Source organism: Epinephelus fuscoguttatus, linkage group LG8 (assembly GCF_011397635.1).
Source record: "Epinephelus fuscoguttatus linkage group LG8, E.fuscoguttatus.final_Chr_v1".
Taxonomy (NCBI): domain Eukaryota; kingdom Metazoa; phylum Chordata; class Actinopteri; order Perciformes; family Serranidae; genus Epinephelus; species Epinephelus fuscoguttatus.
The window spans coordinates 28,933,573-28,946,818 of NC_064759.1; the positions used below are offsets into that span (position 1 = coordinate 28,933,573).

At 40.2% G+C, this 13,246-nt stretch overlaps 1 protein-coding gene across 1 annotated transcript in view; it reads left to right on the forward strand.

Annotated features, from left to right (window-relative positions):
* LOC125893213 (A disintegrin and metalloproteinase with thrombospondin motifs 16) overlaps window positions 1–13,246 on the forward strand; it is a 72,589-nt gene that overhangs the window by 16,354 nt on the left and 42,989 nt on the right. The window contains exons 4-9 of the mRNA XM_049583775.1: window positions 253–673; window positions 4,004–4,206; window positions 7,666–7,749; window positions 8,642–8,801; window positions 10,581–10,686; window positions 11,840–11,977. Of these exons, the coding sequence (XP_049439732.1) occupies window positions 253–673; window positions 4,004–4,206; window positions 7,666–7,749; window positions 8,642–8,801; window positions 10,581–10,686; window positions 11,840–11,977 (1,112 nt within the window). The remainder of the gene's footprint in view (window positions 1–252; window positions 674–4,003; window positions 4,207–7,665; window positions 7,750–8,641; window positions 8,802–10,580; window positions 10,687–11,839; window positions 11,978–13,246) is intronic.

Below are 13,246 nucleotides of genomic sequence, written 5' to 3' on the forward strand. Positions count from 1 at the left end.
GGAGAAAGGTACTCTTTTGTTCATGGCCCTATAGGCTACTTTTTGAGTGGAAGATAATGTGTCAGCTGTTGAGGTGTTAGACACCCAGAATTATTACTCTACAGGTGACTTTTAAATATTTTAGCTCTTGAAAGGCTGAGTAAGTACATCTAAAAATGAATGTCAAAAATTCTACTGCATCTTTTTTTCCAAGCAAAATAGATCTACAAGCCAGTGCTTAAAAGCTAATAGGACTTTCTGTTTTGCCTCTAGTCAGGTTTGATCAGAACACAGGATGCAGACTACTTTCTGAGACCCGTGTCCCACAGCCTTGCCCAGAGAGAGAACTTCACAGCACCCTCCAGTCACCAGCCACACATCCTCTACAAGAGCAAGCGAGAATCCCGGACAGAGCAGAGAGGTCATGACCCCCGCGAGCTTCAGAAGAGATCCCCAGACTCAACTCATCACAAATCACACAGACACTTTGTCACCAAGAGATCCACAAACTCACAGACGGACTCCACATACAACAGAGCGCATGAAAATCAGCACCATGGCGATGACAACAACGGTCATGGTGACCAGATGGAACACAGTGACAGCAGCCATCACCCACACAGCCATCTCCACGAAAACGACTACAGATATGGGGAGAGGCAGAGGCAACACTTCTGCGGGAGACGGAAGAAATGTATGTAAGGGCAATTTCTCATTCTAATCCACATGCAGCGTTATTATAAACTGCACTTTCGTTTACCACCTCCTCATGCTGAGATGCATTAATAAACATAACTGCTTCCCATGCATATATTAAGTAAACACAGAGACAGTAACACAAATTTCTTTAGTTCTCTGTTTACATTACCACAAATCAAAGCACACACTTAAGACGTGGAGAGACGTAAAACAGAATGAATCTTTCCTGCACTGATGATACAATATCCTCCTGAGACTCTGCGTCCTCATATGAGGACATCAAATTTTGTGTTTGCTGCACCTTATACTCCATTCTGCTTAACTTAGACCTGTTGTCCTCATTTGTAGACACTCTTTTTCTGTCATCTAGCGCTAGCAAAGGCACATACAAATACACTAATACATGGAAAAACAAGATGGCAGCCATCTCTGCCAAGTCAGTCTGTAGCTGATCCTGACACAAAAGTGGACAAGGTATAAAACCTGAACAAATCTGAAGAAATTTTATGGTTGAAACTTGTTTATAATAATGTTTGTAGTTTAATATTGCATACACATTTGACCAATTTTTGCAGCAATAAAAAGCTAAGACACTGTTAATTAGGAAGTATTTGAAGACATTGGGACCTTATTATCATCATGTCTGTGGACATTGGGACTGCATTATTGCAGCATTTCACACAGGCCAATTGGGAGTGACAGACAAAAAGGACATTCCTAGCTTGGAGTATGGAGCAAGGAAAATTCAGACAGAGTTACAAAATGAATAATGTTCAGGCATTTAAATGAACTGTTTTATAGTTTATTACACAATTTTATGCCCAATGTCCCCCTATGAGGACATCATTTAATTCAAAAACTACTTCCTGTTCAAAGACAATGTTTAGTTTGTTATACTTATCAGATCCTACTGATTCCAAATAGCTAAGAGAGATTAAAAATGCATACCAAACAAAAGCTTGGGTCCCAGGAGGATATGTCTTTTCAAATGATTCAGCAACTCAAGAAGAGAATAAGGTCTGTCTTATTCACCTATATTCTTCTACCTAAGGGATATTTGCCTTTGGATTTATCTTTTTTACTTTAACTCACAAAATTAGATTATGTGACATATTTTGCTCTGAAAATATCATGTTGTCATTTTTGCCCTTTTCAGTTCCTCAGTTTAAAATGGTTAACATTTGACACCTAAATAAGAATGTTCCCACCTCGACATATATCTCACATTGCACATTGTCATAACATTCTCAAATTTCCAGATTTAACTAAATTAGTGGTTTGAACTCAAAGCCACGTTTCGAAGAATTATTATTACATCACTTACAGTGTCACAGAGGAAAGAAAAAAGATTGACATATGATAATAAGTTAATTTGTTGACATGTCCGGTTAACTGTGTGAACAGTCAACCTCCTAGGGCTGTGGTTGGTTGGTGTGAGGAGACCACAGAGACTATGCAGCGCTAACATTAATATGTTCCCATATTAATGTTAGCGCAATATTTAAGGGTACTTGCAGTACTAATGTGGTACAGACAATACATGGTTCATTATTTGTAATACTACACTAAAAGTAACTCATTTTGTGCTAACATGTGATGTTATTAAACATCATTAGACAGAGACTTAACAAAAGAGTTATAATCCCTGACTTTTTGTCTCGTCAGTCTAATTTAACAGAGGAGATTGTGTAACCCTTGAACATAATTGCAAATCAACATGTTTGGTAAATTTCCTTGTAAAATTACCCTGAAGCCAGGAAGCTTTCAGGGGTGGTTTTGATTTGTTTTTCACGTGATGACAAATGATTCCTCAGAGGAATATTATCTCAATCTACATGGATATTTTGGTGACATTAGTGACACGACCTGTGAAAGGTTAAGGGAAGTGTTTTATATATTCACTTCACACTGTGACAAATGTTTGCTCTCAAGAAATTACCACAAGATCAGTTAACATTGCTGGTGTCACGGGGGTCATTCGACAAAGAGGGTCACAGGCATTGGACTGGTACCACCACTATTACCCTGCAGAACCCCAGCTGTCTGTCCCTTGTGAAAACACACTGATGTTTACATTCCCATAGGATGACATCACGGGACACCTGTGCCTTGTTTTAGTCAAAAAGGCACTTTGGTCGCTCACCTGCTGTCTGCCTATGTAAGCAAACTTTCTAGCCTTTATAGTTTATCATCACCAAGCAGTGATAGGTAAAGGGTTTCGATAACCTGGAAACATGAAAGTGCAGATTTGAGGCGATAACGTCACAGGCCACATTAATTTTAGGCTGTGCTTTGCTGTGACTTGTATGTACTATTGACCTCATGTGAAGAAGTGAGAATTGATGTGAGGCATGTTTCCCAAAGGCGACCCAGCATCAAACGCAGAGTTAAAAACAGGGCATTGGGCATTTGATGTCAAGATTAAGTGTGTTTTGTGAGTCACATGCTCACTTTAACAAAGTGCTGATAAGTTTCCACAATGAGCTTGTATTGTGAATTCATTGCAGTTTACGTCATCATTTTTACAGCTTTCCTTTAGAGAAGAAAAATCTTATCTATAAAACATTGATTTAATGTTGGGGGCCATTCTAATTTACTTTTATTAACAAAGATTGCAAGTGGATTAAAACAGAGATAGGTTCATACATACATTTGCCTTTTGTAATGAATCAAGAAACGGCCTTTGTCCATCATCATATAGCATTGTGTTATGAATATCAGAGGTCTCTGTGGTGACCACACTGACAGCAAAATGGATTTGCTTTTAGTAATGTCAATGTAAAGCTTTCATAGAACATATATGAGAAAATTTGACTTGCTGTAGTTGCTGCAAATGTACAGCCACATACTGTGGTTTCACACTTTACTTAAGCATAACACTGAGAGTGCCAGGGTCAACAACAGAAAAAAATATCAGTTTGCAGTTAATGCATGACATCAGCTCATGAAAGTAAGAGTATAGTTAATCATCCAAAATGGTTGTCAGCTACTTGCCAGAATAGCTGGTTAACACTCACAGTCAAAGTTGGCCATTCGGCTATAGGTTCATTTCAAGTAATGCACTAACATAATCTGTGGGAAGGAAGGGTTGTATATTTGTAATGGACGTCATAGCTGCTATTAACTTGCTATTATATGCATGATTGTTTTTTCTTTCATCAGTCACTTACAACCCACTTTACTGTGCAATAGTCATGTTCACTCTGCAGCCATGGTGTGTTTCATAAAGCCTCATTCAGTTTGTTCTGTATTTGCTGTATATGTTTTCATTCAAAACAATTAATTAGTTTTTAAATTTTCACCTCCTTTATCCTGTTTTATTCAGACATGCCCAAACCTCCAGGAGAGGATGTCTTTATCCTTCCAGATGAGTACAAGTTCATCCCGAGGAACAAAAGAGCTGTGCTAATGAAGAGCCACGGCAATCAGAAGCTGAACGTGGAGACACTGGTGGTGGTGGACAGGAAGATGATGGATAACCACGGCCATGAGAACATTACCACATATGTTCTTACTGTGCTTAATATGGTGAGGGAAACCTGATTATAAGTACAGTGATGAATGTCATAGGAGCTGTTCAGTATTAATTAGCAAATGTTAGCATGCTAACATGCTAGATGAAGATGGGGAGCATGGTCAACATTATACCTGCTAAACAAAAGCATGTAAACATTGTCATTGTGAACATTTAGCTCAAAAGACCTCAAAGAGCAGCTAGCGTTGCTGACTCCCAGTCCTATTTTTATGAGTAACAAATGAGATGTAGAATGTTTTCCTCATAGACTGTGTAAAGTAATAGACATAGCCAATGTGACATCACCCACTGGCGGTTTGGCTATCGCCATCTTGTTTTTTGGAACCAGAAGTGACCATATACAACCAAAAGCTGAACAAGTATTTTAGGTGACCAAAATTTTACAATTAATTTCTATGAATTGAAAAAAATATGAAATTGTGACAGCTATGGCTTTCCTTTGTGAATCTGGGGTTACGCCATGGTTAAGGTGTAAATTAGCTACAGAGACCAACATTGTTTTGTCTGTCCTAAGCTGTCAACATGTTTATTTCTGGTGTAAGGATGGGAAGTTTAATGTGTCTATGGGCACTGACCATAGTCTGAAAAAATAATAGATGTAGCTACTATGACATCACCCATCGGTTTGTGGACTCCTGTTTTGAGGCCTTGAATTTGGCATTTTCGGCTTTCACCATCTTTGGGGGGTTTTTTTGGAGCCAGAAGTGACCATATTTAGGCGAGAGGCTGGAGCTGTGAAGGAATGAGGAGTGGATCTGACTGAGAAGCTGACAGCACTATCGGCAGACAGCCTGTCACATCATCAGCTTGCCTTAGTTATGTGTAGCTGACTTATATGAAAATTCAGTCCCCGTACTGTTGTCATGAAGGGGGAAATTAGCTATAGATACCAAAACCAGTCTGTAAACATGTTCATTTCTGCTGTAAAATTGGGTAACGGAACATGGGCTCTACGCGGATTAACTGGCTTCTAGAGCCAGCCTCAAGTGGCCATTTGAGGAACTGCAGTTTTTGGCACTTCCATGCTAGCTTCAGCCCCGGAGGTTGCTGCATGGGATTGACTTATTCTTGGAGCCAGCCTTAAGTGGCCAGTTGATGAACTGGCATTTCTGCACTGGCTTCTTTTCCAGCCCTGGAGTTTGCTGCTTGGTTTTTCTACTTGCAACGCCATGTGTTTCAACTTTATTTAAGGAAGGAGAGTCTTGCAATGCATCAGCTTACAAAAACATCGTTCCATGTGGATTTAACAGCAGTGCAACAAAGACTATCAGTTAGTGGTGACATATTTCCTCTCATCACATGAAGTTTTGGCATGTTATACACTTGCCAAACCTAAGCCTGACCTTACAGTTGTCATTATGTAGCATGTAAAGGGGATGCATCAGCAGAGACTGATTTAGAAGCCATTCATAAATTAATATGATGTTTGCCATGGCTCAGGGTTTAGTGACCTGAAACCCCTGTCCTCCATTCTTACTTATCAGAGAGAGCATATCTAAAAACATGAAACCGATACCTGGCTGAGATCATCGCCGCAGCGCTCACAGTGTCCCCCCGTCCCTCTCAGCTGATCTGCAAGCAAATTCCGTCATGCTCGTTTTGCTACTTAATGACTGACTGACAAATCCAAAGATAATCCATCTATTTTGAAAACATAGTTCCCTCTAGTAGAAACCAAGTTGGAGCGGTCACAGCCCGCCTCAGAGGAGTCACCTAAATACAGTATGGAGTTTCACAGAAAACACCCAACCCCCTACCCCACCTGCCAGCTCTCATGGGTCTCAGAAGGGTTATTTAATATTTGTTAAAAGTTAAATTTGATATGCCGTCCCAGCATTTACGTAGATTTATGTTTTCTTCAAGGCAGAGTGGAAAGACTTCAAAAGCGTTAATTATGCCACAAATTACAAATTAAAAAAACACAGTGTACATTATGTACCACAAAACACTGAAGCTCTATGGATACCAGTGATTGTTTTTTTCTATGAGGCACTGAAAACGCAGTGAATCACTGTATCTGTTAAACTCTGCAAATCTGGAGCGCTGTCAGACACTGGTGTTCTAGGAGATCTTACTTTAAGAAAGTGGTTTTGATTGCCTCTCTGACCTCTGAGTTCTGCTCGAATTTGGTAACAAACCACAGCCATGTGTCTTCTCATGAGTCAGTGCAGAGAAAGACTAAACATCAGGATCATAAGGAAAGAATAAGGGTGTTCCAAGGGTGGGGGAAAGGCTTAGTGAGTGGCACCTGAAGTATTCACAGGGCCCGAGAGAAAGACAGAGGGAACAACAGCAAAAGATTAGGGGTCCACTTTCAAAGCCTAAAGTGTTGTGATTGATGGTCAGATATCCGTGTGAGAAAGAGAAGCCGAATTGAAAACAGCAGTTGTGGCTGTCAAACCTCACCGATACCATCAAAAGGGGTTTGTGCTTTATTTCTGCAGCAATGTCGCGAGGTGTGTTGTCTCATATACTTGACACAGACTTCTCTATTCTATATGTCTACATGGAGCAAGAACGCATGGATCATAAGTATAACAGTATCAACATTTAGCATATCCTTATACAACAGTTCATATGATTTCTAACAAATTAGCACCCCACGAATGGTGTCATCATGTTATGTACTTAATGTAAAGTTACATACTGAACTTAAAGTTACTTAGGTTAGATTTCACCAAGTAAAGTTACGTAGGTTAGACAGAAAAAAAACAAAAAACAATGGTGACGATGTACCTCAAAATAATTAACAGGTCACTTGGTTTCACACACGAACACCAGTCTCCAGGAAGTCCTGTGTTTGTTTGACCAATCTACCACTCAACCTGCCTCCTTACACAGCTTTCAGTCTTTATACTACTTCCTCCTTTACTCTCGTCAGCACATTTGTCACGAGATTGCAGCCTGATCCTGATTACGTGGGATTACTTTTCATACATATATGTACTAACAGTGCGTGAGAACAGCCTGCAATATAATGTTAGTAAGCTTCACCCATGGATAAAAATATCCATGACAATCTCACTGTGTAGGCCAGATATTTTTTGTAGAAGTACTTTATCCTGAAATTGAATATTTTAAAGACTGATCTTGCATATCTGAAGACAGAATAACACTTCAAATGTCACTTCACTGACATAATCCATCCACCCAAAGTTCTCTAAAAACAAACACATGTTCAAAACTCATGCTCACCTCCCCCACTCCAGACTACAGTAGGTTTAACTGGATAGCAGTGCCTGTGTTCAGGAAGAATCCCTGACTGTCTTGTAACCAAAACTGACAAAACTTTAACTATTGTCAAAGTTGATTTTGAGAAGGTATCCCTTTGACACCAAGGTATACACATTGTTATTGTAACCTGACTTTGATAGGGTGGTTGTAGACAAATCATTTTTTTTGTAAGCAGTATTTTAATAGGATGTGATTAGGTTTGTTTGTGTGCCTTCTAGGTCTCCAGTCTCTTCAAAGATGGCACGATAGGAGGGAACATCAACATTGTGATAGTTGGCCTCGTGCTTCTGGATGAAGAGCAGGTGAGCATCCCAAAACCTGTAAGCACTGTCAGGTGAAAACCAACAGGTGCCCAGAAATCCAACCTCTCATTCAGCAAACTGTGATTGATGTCTGCATTTTGAAATGGGTTTGGAAATTTCTCACAAAAAGTGCTTTGTATTCATACGCCCAAAGGGACTTCAAGAATACCAGTAACTGTGTGTCCTTCTGTGTTAGCTCTACAAATCATGGCGCTACAGACACCAAGGGAGTGCAAAACTCCAAAAAACAGACCATTTGTTTGTTTATTTGTTTGTGTGCCTGAAGGTCCAGATCTCTTAGGACTCTCAGAGATTTTCCCGGGGTCGTCCTAACTACTAAGGACTTTTACAGTGGTTAATTATAGGGTGTACATTCCCTTGGATCTTTGCCAGATTTAGGAGGGAAATTCTCGTGGAGTGCGGGAGATGGAAGGACAGCTTGAGTACAAGAGAAAAAAAAGAGGGAGAGGGACAGAGGCAGAGAGAAACAGGTGGGGCACTGTCAGAGAAAAAGAGTCAAGCAGACCGAGGAGAACGGATTCTGGTTTCCATCCACCTGTGATGTTAATAGATTTCAATCTTCCTTAAGAGGCAATTATCAGTGGGAGGAATGTGAAAAATGGCAAAAATGTCCCAGAGGTTCGTCCTCCTAGCAGCAACTTTTTTTTATCAGTGTCCCTTCCCACATCTTTATGTTGCCTTTAACATACATATTTCTAAAGAGCTCAGTAATTGATGGTAAGGGCCAGGAATTAGTATTTGTCAAAGCAGAGGGAGGGTAATGTTATTTAATTTGACTGACATTTTTCTTGTTTAAACTCATAACACTTTGTGCTCACAGCCTCCTTCCATAAAGACAATATTGTCCTCTGTTATCTGCTTAATCTCACAGGATGGCTTGGTGATCAACCACCATGCAGACCACACACTGAACAGCTTCTGCCACTGGCAATCTACTCTGGGAGGCAGAGAGGGCCGACACCACGACCACGCCATCCTTCTCACAGGACTCGACATCTGCTCTTGGAAGAATGAACCCTGTGACACTCTTGGTACATCTCAAGCATTTAGAAGTAGATCCTGCAGTTACAAAATGCCTTAAAGTTACAATATGCCAGAAAATGCAAGTGCCAGAGGAAATAGGGATCCAAATTTTTAACTAATGAAGTAAGAGTATTTTTCATGGCACTCACTCAAATGCCATCTGTCCCTATTTTGTATTTGGTTCCTACTTGTGATGGAAATATGTCATTCTCTGTTGCTGTCTGTCTTTCTCTGGGAAGGTGTCCCTGTTCTCTGTCACACGATGTGACTGAGAGTCACATCAGCTAAACCAGATGTCGAAAAATTCTGCAGCTTTCAGATCTTTACAGCCACATAGTATCACACACTGTATATGTGGAAAAACAAGTTTTACAGCAAGAAAAATAGTAACTATTATGAGCACAAAAAGCATGATCAGAAGGGCAAATCTGAGACCTATTCATGGCTGTGTTATTGCATTTAAGTTCAGAAAATGAGACACACTAATTGTGTTTTCACTTAAATCACAGAACATCCAAAAAGTGCTCCTTAGCTGTTATCCGTACAAAACAACCTCGTCTACTTTAAACATACACTCAGTCATCGTGAGTGTAAGCCATCTAACAAACTAACCACAGCTTGTTTGTGGTAATGACCATGCAAACACATTGTTGTCTTCCGCACTGTGAGAAAAAACTTCAATTGTGTGTCCCAGAGAAACACAGTCACACTCAAACACACACACGCACATGCACACACACACACACACACACACACACACACACACACACGCACACACACACACGTACAAGAAAACACACACTCCCTTCAAACCTCAGGCTTATGTTTTGACTTCAAAGTGTTGAGGCTAGCATTAGCCCTAATCGTTGCTATGAAAGCCCAGTTCAAAGGTCTGTGTGTTTGTGCGTGTGTGTATGTGTAGTCAGAAAAGAGTTAGTTCTGACCAGTTCCCAAAGGAGCAAAGCAAAATGACCATTATTGCTACCAGTCAGTATAAAACACAGTTTATTTGCATTACAGTTACAGCCCTATCCCGCAGTGTTTTCCTCCATATTTCAAAATCAGTATATAACATCAATGATCTACCTCTTTCTTGACACAAAAAAGGAACTAAATGGCAGTTCTCACAGTCAATCTGCCTTCTTGTGTTAAATATCATTATTCACATTAGCCATGTACATGAGAACATTACTTTAGGGGTTTTGCACTCTATGGTGAATGACTTAGTGCTGTAAAATAACAAAACACAAGGCTAAATTCTCCCTGAGACACCGAGACGAAAACATTAAGGGAGGCCCCCATGGGTATTATCCTTTTTGATTCCGAGCCAGGGGTGCTGCGTGTGCATGTGTATGTGTGGAGGAGAGAAGGAAGGAGAATGGACAGAGAGAGGCATAAAAGGAAGCTGAATAGTAAAAGGGAGTTTAATAGAGAATGAGAGATATGAGAAAAAAGTGAAGACAGAGAAAGAATGTTAAAGTGACATGAAATGTAGCGGGGGATCTAGGAATGTTTCCACAGAGTCCCATATTTTAACATGTGGAGGGGTTTTAACCTAGTTATGGGGTGTTTGATAGGTCTATGTCTTATGCCTGCAGCCCACAGCTAGCTCAGACTCAGGTTTTCTGCTTTGAGAGAATCCTCCTGGTTTTGCCCTGCTAATGCATCGCAACATTAAAAGGTCCAATTTTTTGTAAAGTAGGAGTATTATAGTATTATAATCAAGTACAGTCTGTGGTAGATGAATGAGTTACTACTGATGTAAAATTTAATCACTGCTTTTTCAGGTTTTGCTCCAATTAGTGGGATGTGCAGCAAGTACCGGAGCTGTACCGTTAATGAGGACACAGGCTTGGGTCTGGCATTCACCATCGCCCATGAATCTGGACACAAGTAAGGGTTTCCATCACTCATGGTCGCGTGATGACAAAATTTTAAAGAGTGCTGGAAATGATGTCGGGTGGCGGAGGTAAAGCCTCGACCATAACCACAGCATCCGGCCACAAGCCTTTCTTGCATGTCATTTTACATGTCTCCCCCTTGTTTTCTGTCATCTCTGTACTGCCTTTCCATTAGAGGCATAAAATGAACTAAAAAAATAATTCTACAAAATGGATGTGTGCATCTAAGAATGTTTTGAAAAATGAAGTATGGTGTGTTTAGTAGGTGCCACAGTAAACTAATAGAAAATATGTGTATATTCTATTTGTGACAGAGCTGCGGCATGTTGCACAGAGCAGATTGAGTTCTTCAGCAAAATTGTGATTTGTGATATTGGGCTTTATAAATAAAATTGAATTGAATTGAATTGAACAGGCCCTGCATGTGAAATATAGAAACCAAATGATTATGAGCATAAATGTATCTCTGTCATGTAGTGCGGTGGTTCCCAACTAGCGACCCACATTTGGACCAAAAAGAGACCAAATTTTTTTTATGGATGTCAGTTTTTGAGCCAGAACAAATGCTTTTTCCTAAGTGATTTTGATTACTTGCGGCCCCCACCGGCCAGTTAAGAGGAATGAGGAGTCATTAGTTAATGACGGTATAAAACAGGGTAGTCAGTAATACTGAATTTTCATGTATTGTGATCACCACAACCACGAGAGGTCCTTGGCGTACAGTTATAAATGCGAACAAAAAATATTCGGCTGATGGGTCCAGTAGTATGTGGCATTAGCTATGGACAGACAAATGGACTGATACACACATATATCCACATGCACAACCAAATGCATAATCCATTTCAGGCAACAGGCGTAGATAATAAACTAGTAGAATAATAAATGCTGTCTTCTTCTGATACACATATGGATAACATGAACCACAAAAGATGTGTTCAAGCATTTTTTAATCTCCATATTTTTAATCTCCATACTGTAGCAAGGGTGAGCAACACTGTTGCTCACCCTTGCTACAGTCAAATTTACACAATATGGCCAGTTGTCTTCAACTGTTGAATTAAACAATATGGAACCATGTTTGTGAAACACTGTCAACATAACTTTCATACAGAAAACATTTTATACCTTTTCTCACTCGCCAGTTTTGGAATGGTCCATGATGGTGAAGGCAACGTCTGTAAGAAGTCAGAAGGCAACATCATGTCTCCTACATTAGCCGGTCACAATGGCATATTCTCTTGGTCTGCCTGCAGCCGCCAGTACCTCAGCCGCTTCCTCAAGTAAGCACATTTCTATTACTGCTATGCTTTTGTTGTGGTGCTAAAACAATGCCAAAAGGATTGATTTAAGAAGCACTTATTGTTAATAATGACGTTTATGGGTATCACTGCTTGAAGAGTCTCATTAACTTTTCACAACATAAGAGCTACATCATATCCATATGGCATATTGATGAGTAACGAGTAAGTCCTCATGCAAGCTTTTGTTAAGAACTCATGCAACAAAGGCATAAAGCACTGTATTAGTTTATAAAATAGAATTATTAAAGCTTGAGTCCCCTGGCAATGGCCATTTTTAACATGCATTGTATTTATATTATTCAACATGTGTTACTGATAGATGAACATGTGTTGAAGGAAAAACAGATATATCAATTTTAAACGCTGATCCAAGGAGTTCCAAGCAAAAACTGCACTCATGTTATAACTATTATGGGACTTGCTTTGTTCTGCAAAAGCAAGGACAAGCAGGCCCACTGTATGTGTGTGTGAGAGGCTGAAACATATAGCTGACGTAGCAACTAAGTGATATGTGGTGCTGCTATTCTCCTGTAAGTGTTGTTTTACAGACTGCACACTGTATGTGTTATGTGTCAAGGAACATGTGAGTGAAAGTGTGCGAGAGAGGTAGTCATGTCTGTTTGTGCAATAGCTGCATTTTCATGCATGCGGCCTGCTCATCCAAGCGAGCAAAACAAGCATCACAGACATAGCGTCCATGTGTCTGGTCGTGTTTCTATGTGTCTGTGCATGTGTGTGTGCTTGAAACCAGATAGCTCAGAGCCAGTGCCTGCCACTAAATTTACCAGTGTGTTAACTGAACTGTCAGGTCTCCCCACTCAGAGTGGTGGAGACAGACAGTGTATTTCCTCGCTGAGTTATTAGAGCTGGGGTGACCTCACCCTTGTTAGGCCTGTCAGCCTTATATTAAACTCCCATCACCCCCTGAGGCCACGTGGAGGGGATCTCTGCACTGCTGAAACAACCAAGGGTCGTCTTCCTGTATAATCACTGAATGATAAAAATGCTGAAATGCTGTACGTTTTCCTAATTGCAATCAACAGAATGTTATGATATTTAAATGTTTTTGGCTAAATGTGTCTGGTCGAGTTAACTGAGGCTCCTAAATGTCTCTACCTTCATCTGCTATGGAGGGGGAGTGTTGTGTCAGCCAACAAAGTTTACATCACACTCACTCTAAATCTGCCTCTCCTCAGTCGGCTGTGACAGAGGGGTCTGTGCCAATGCTGTATGTATAGTCAGACGTTT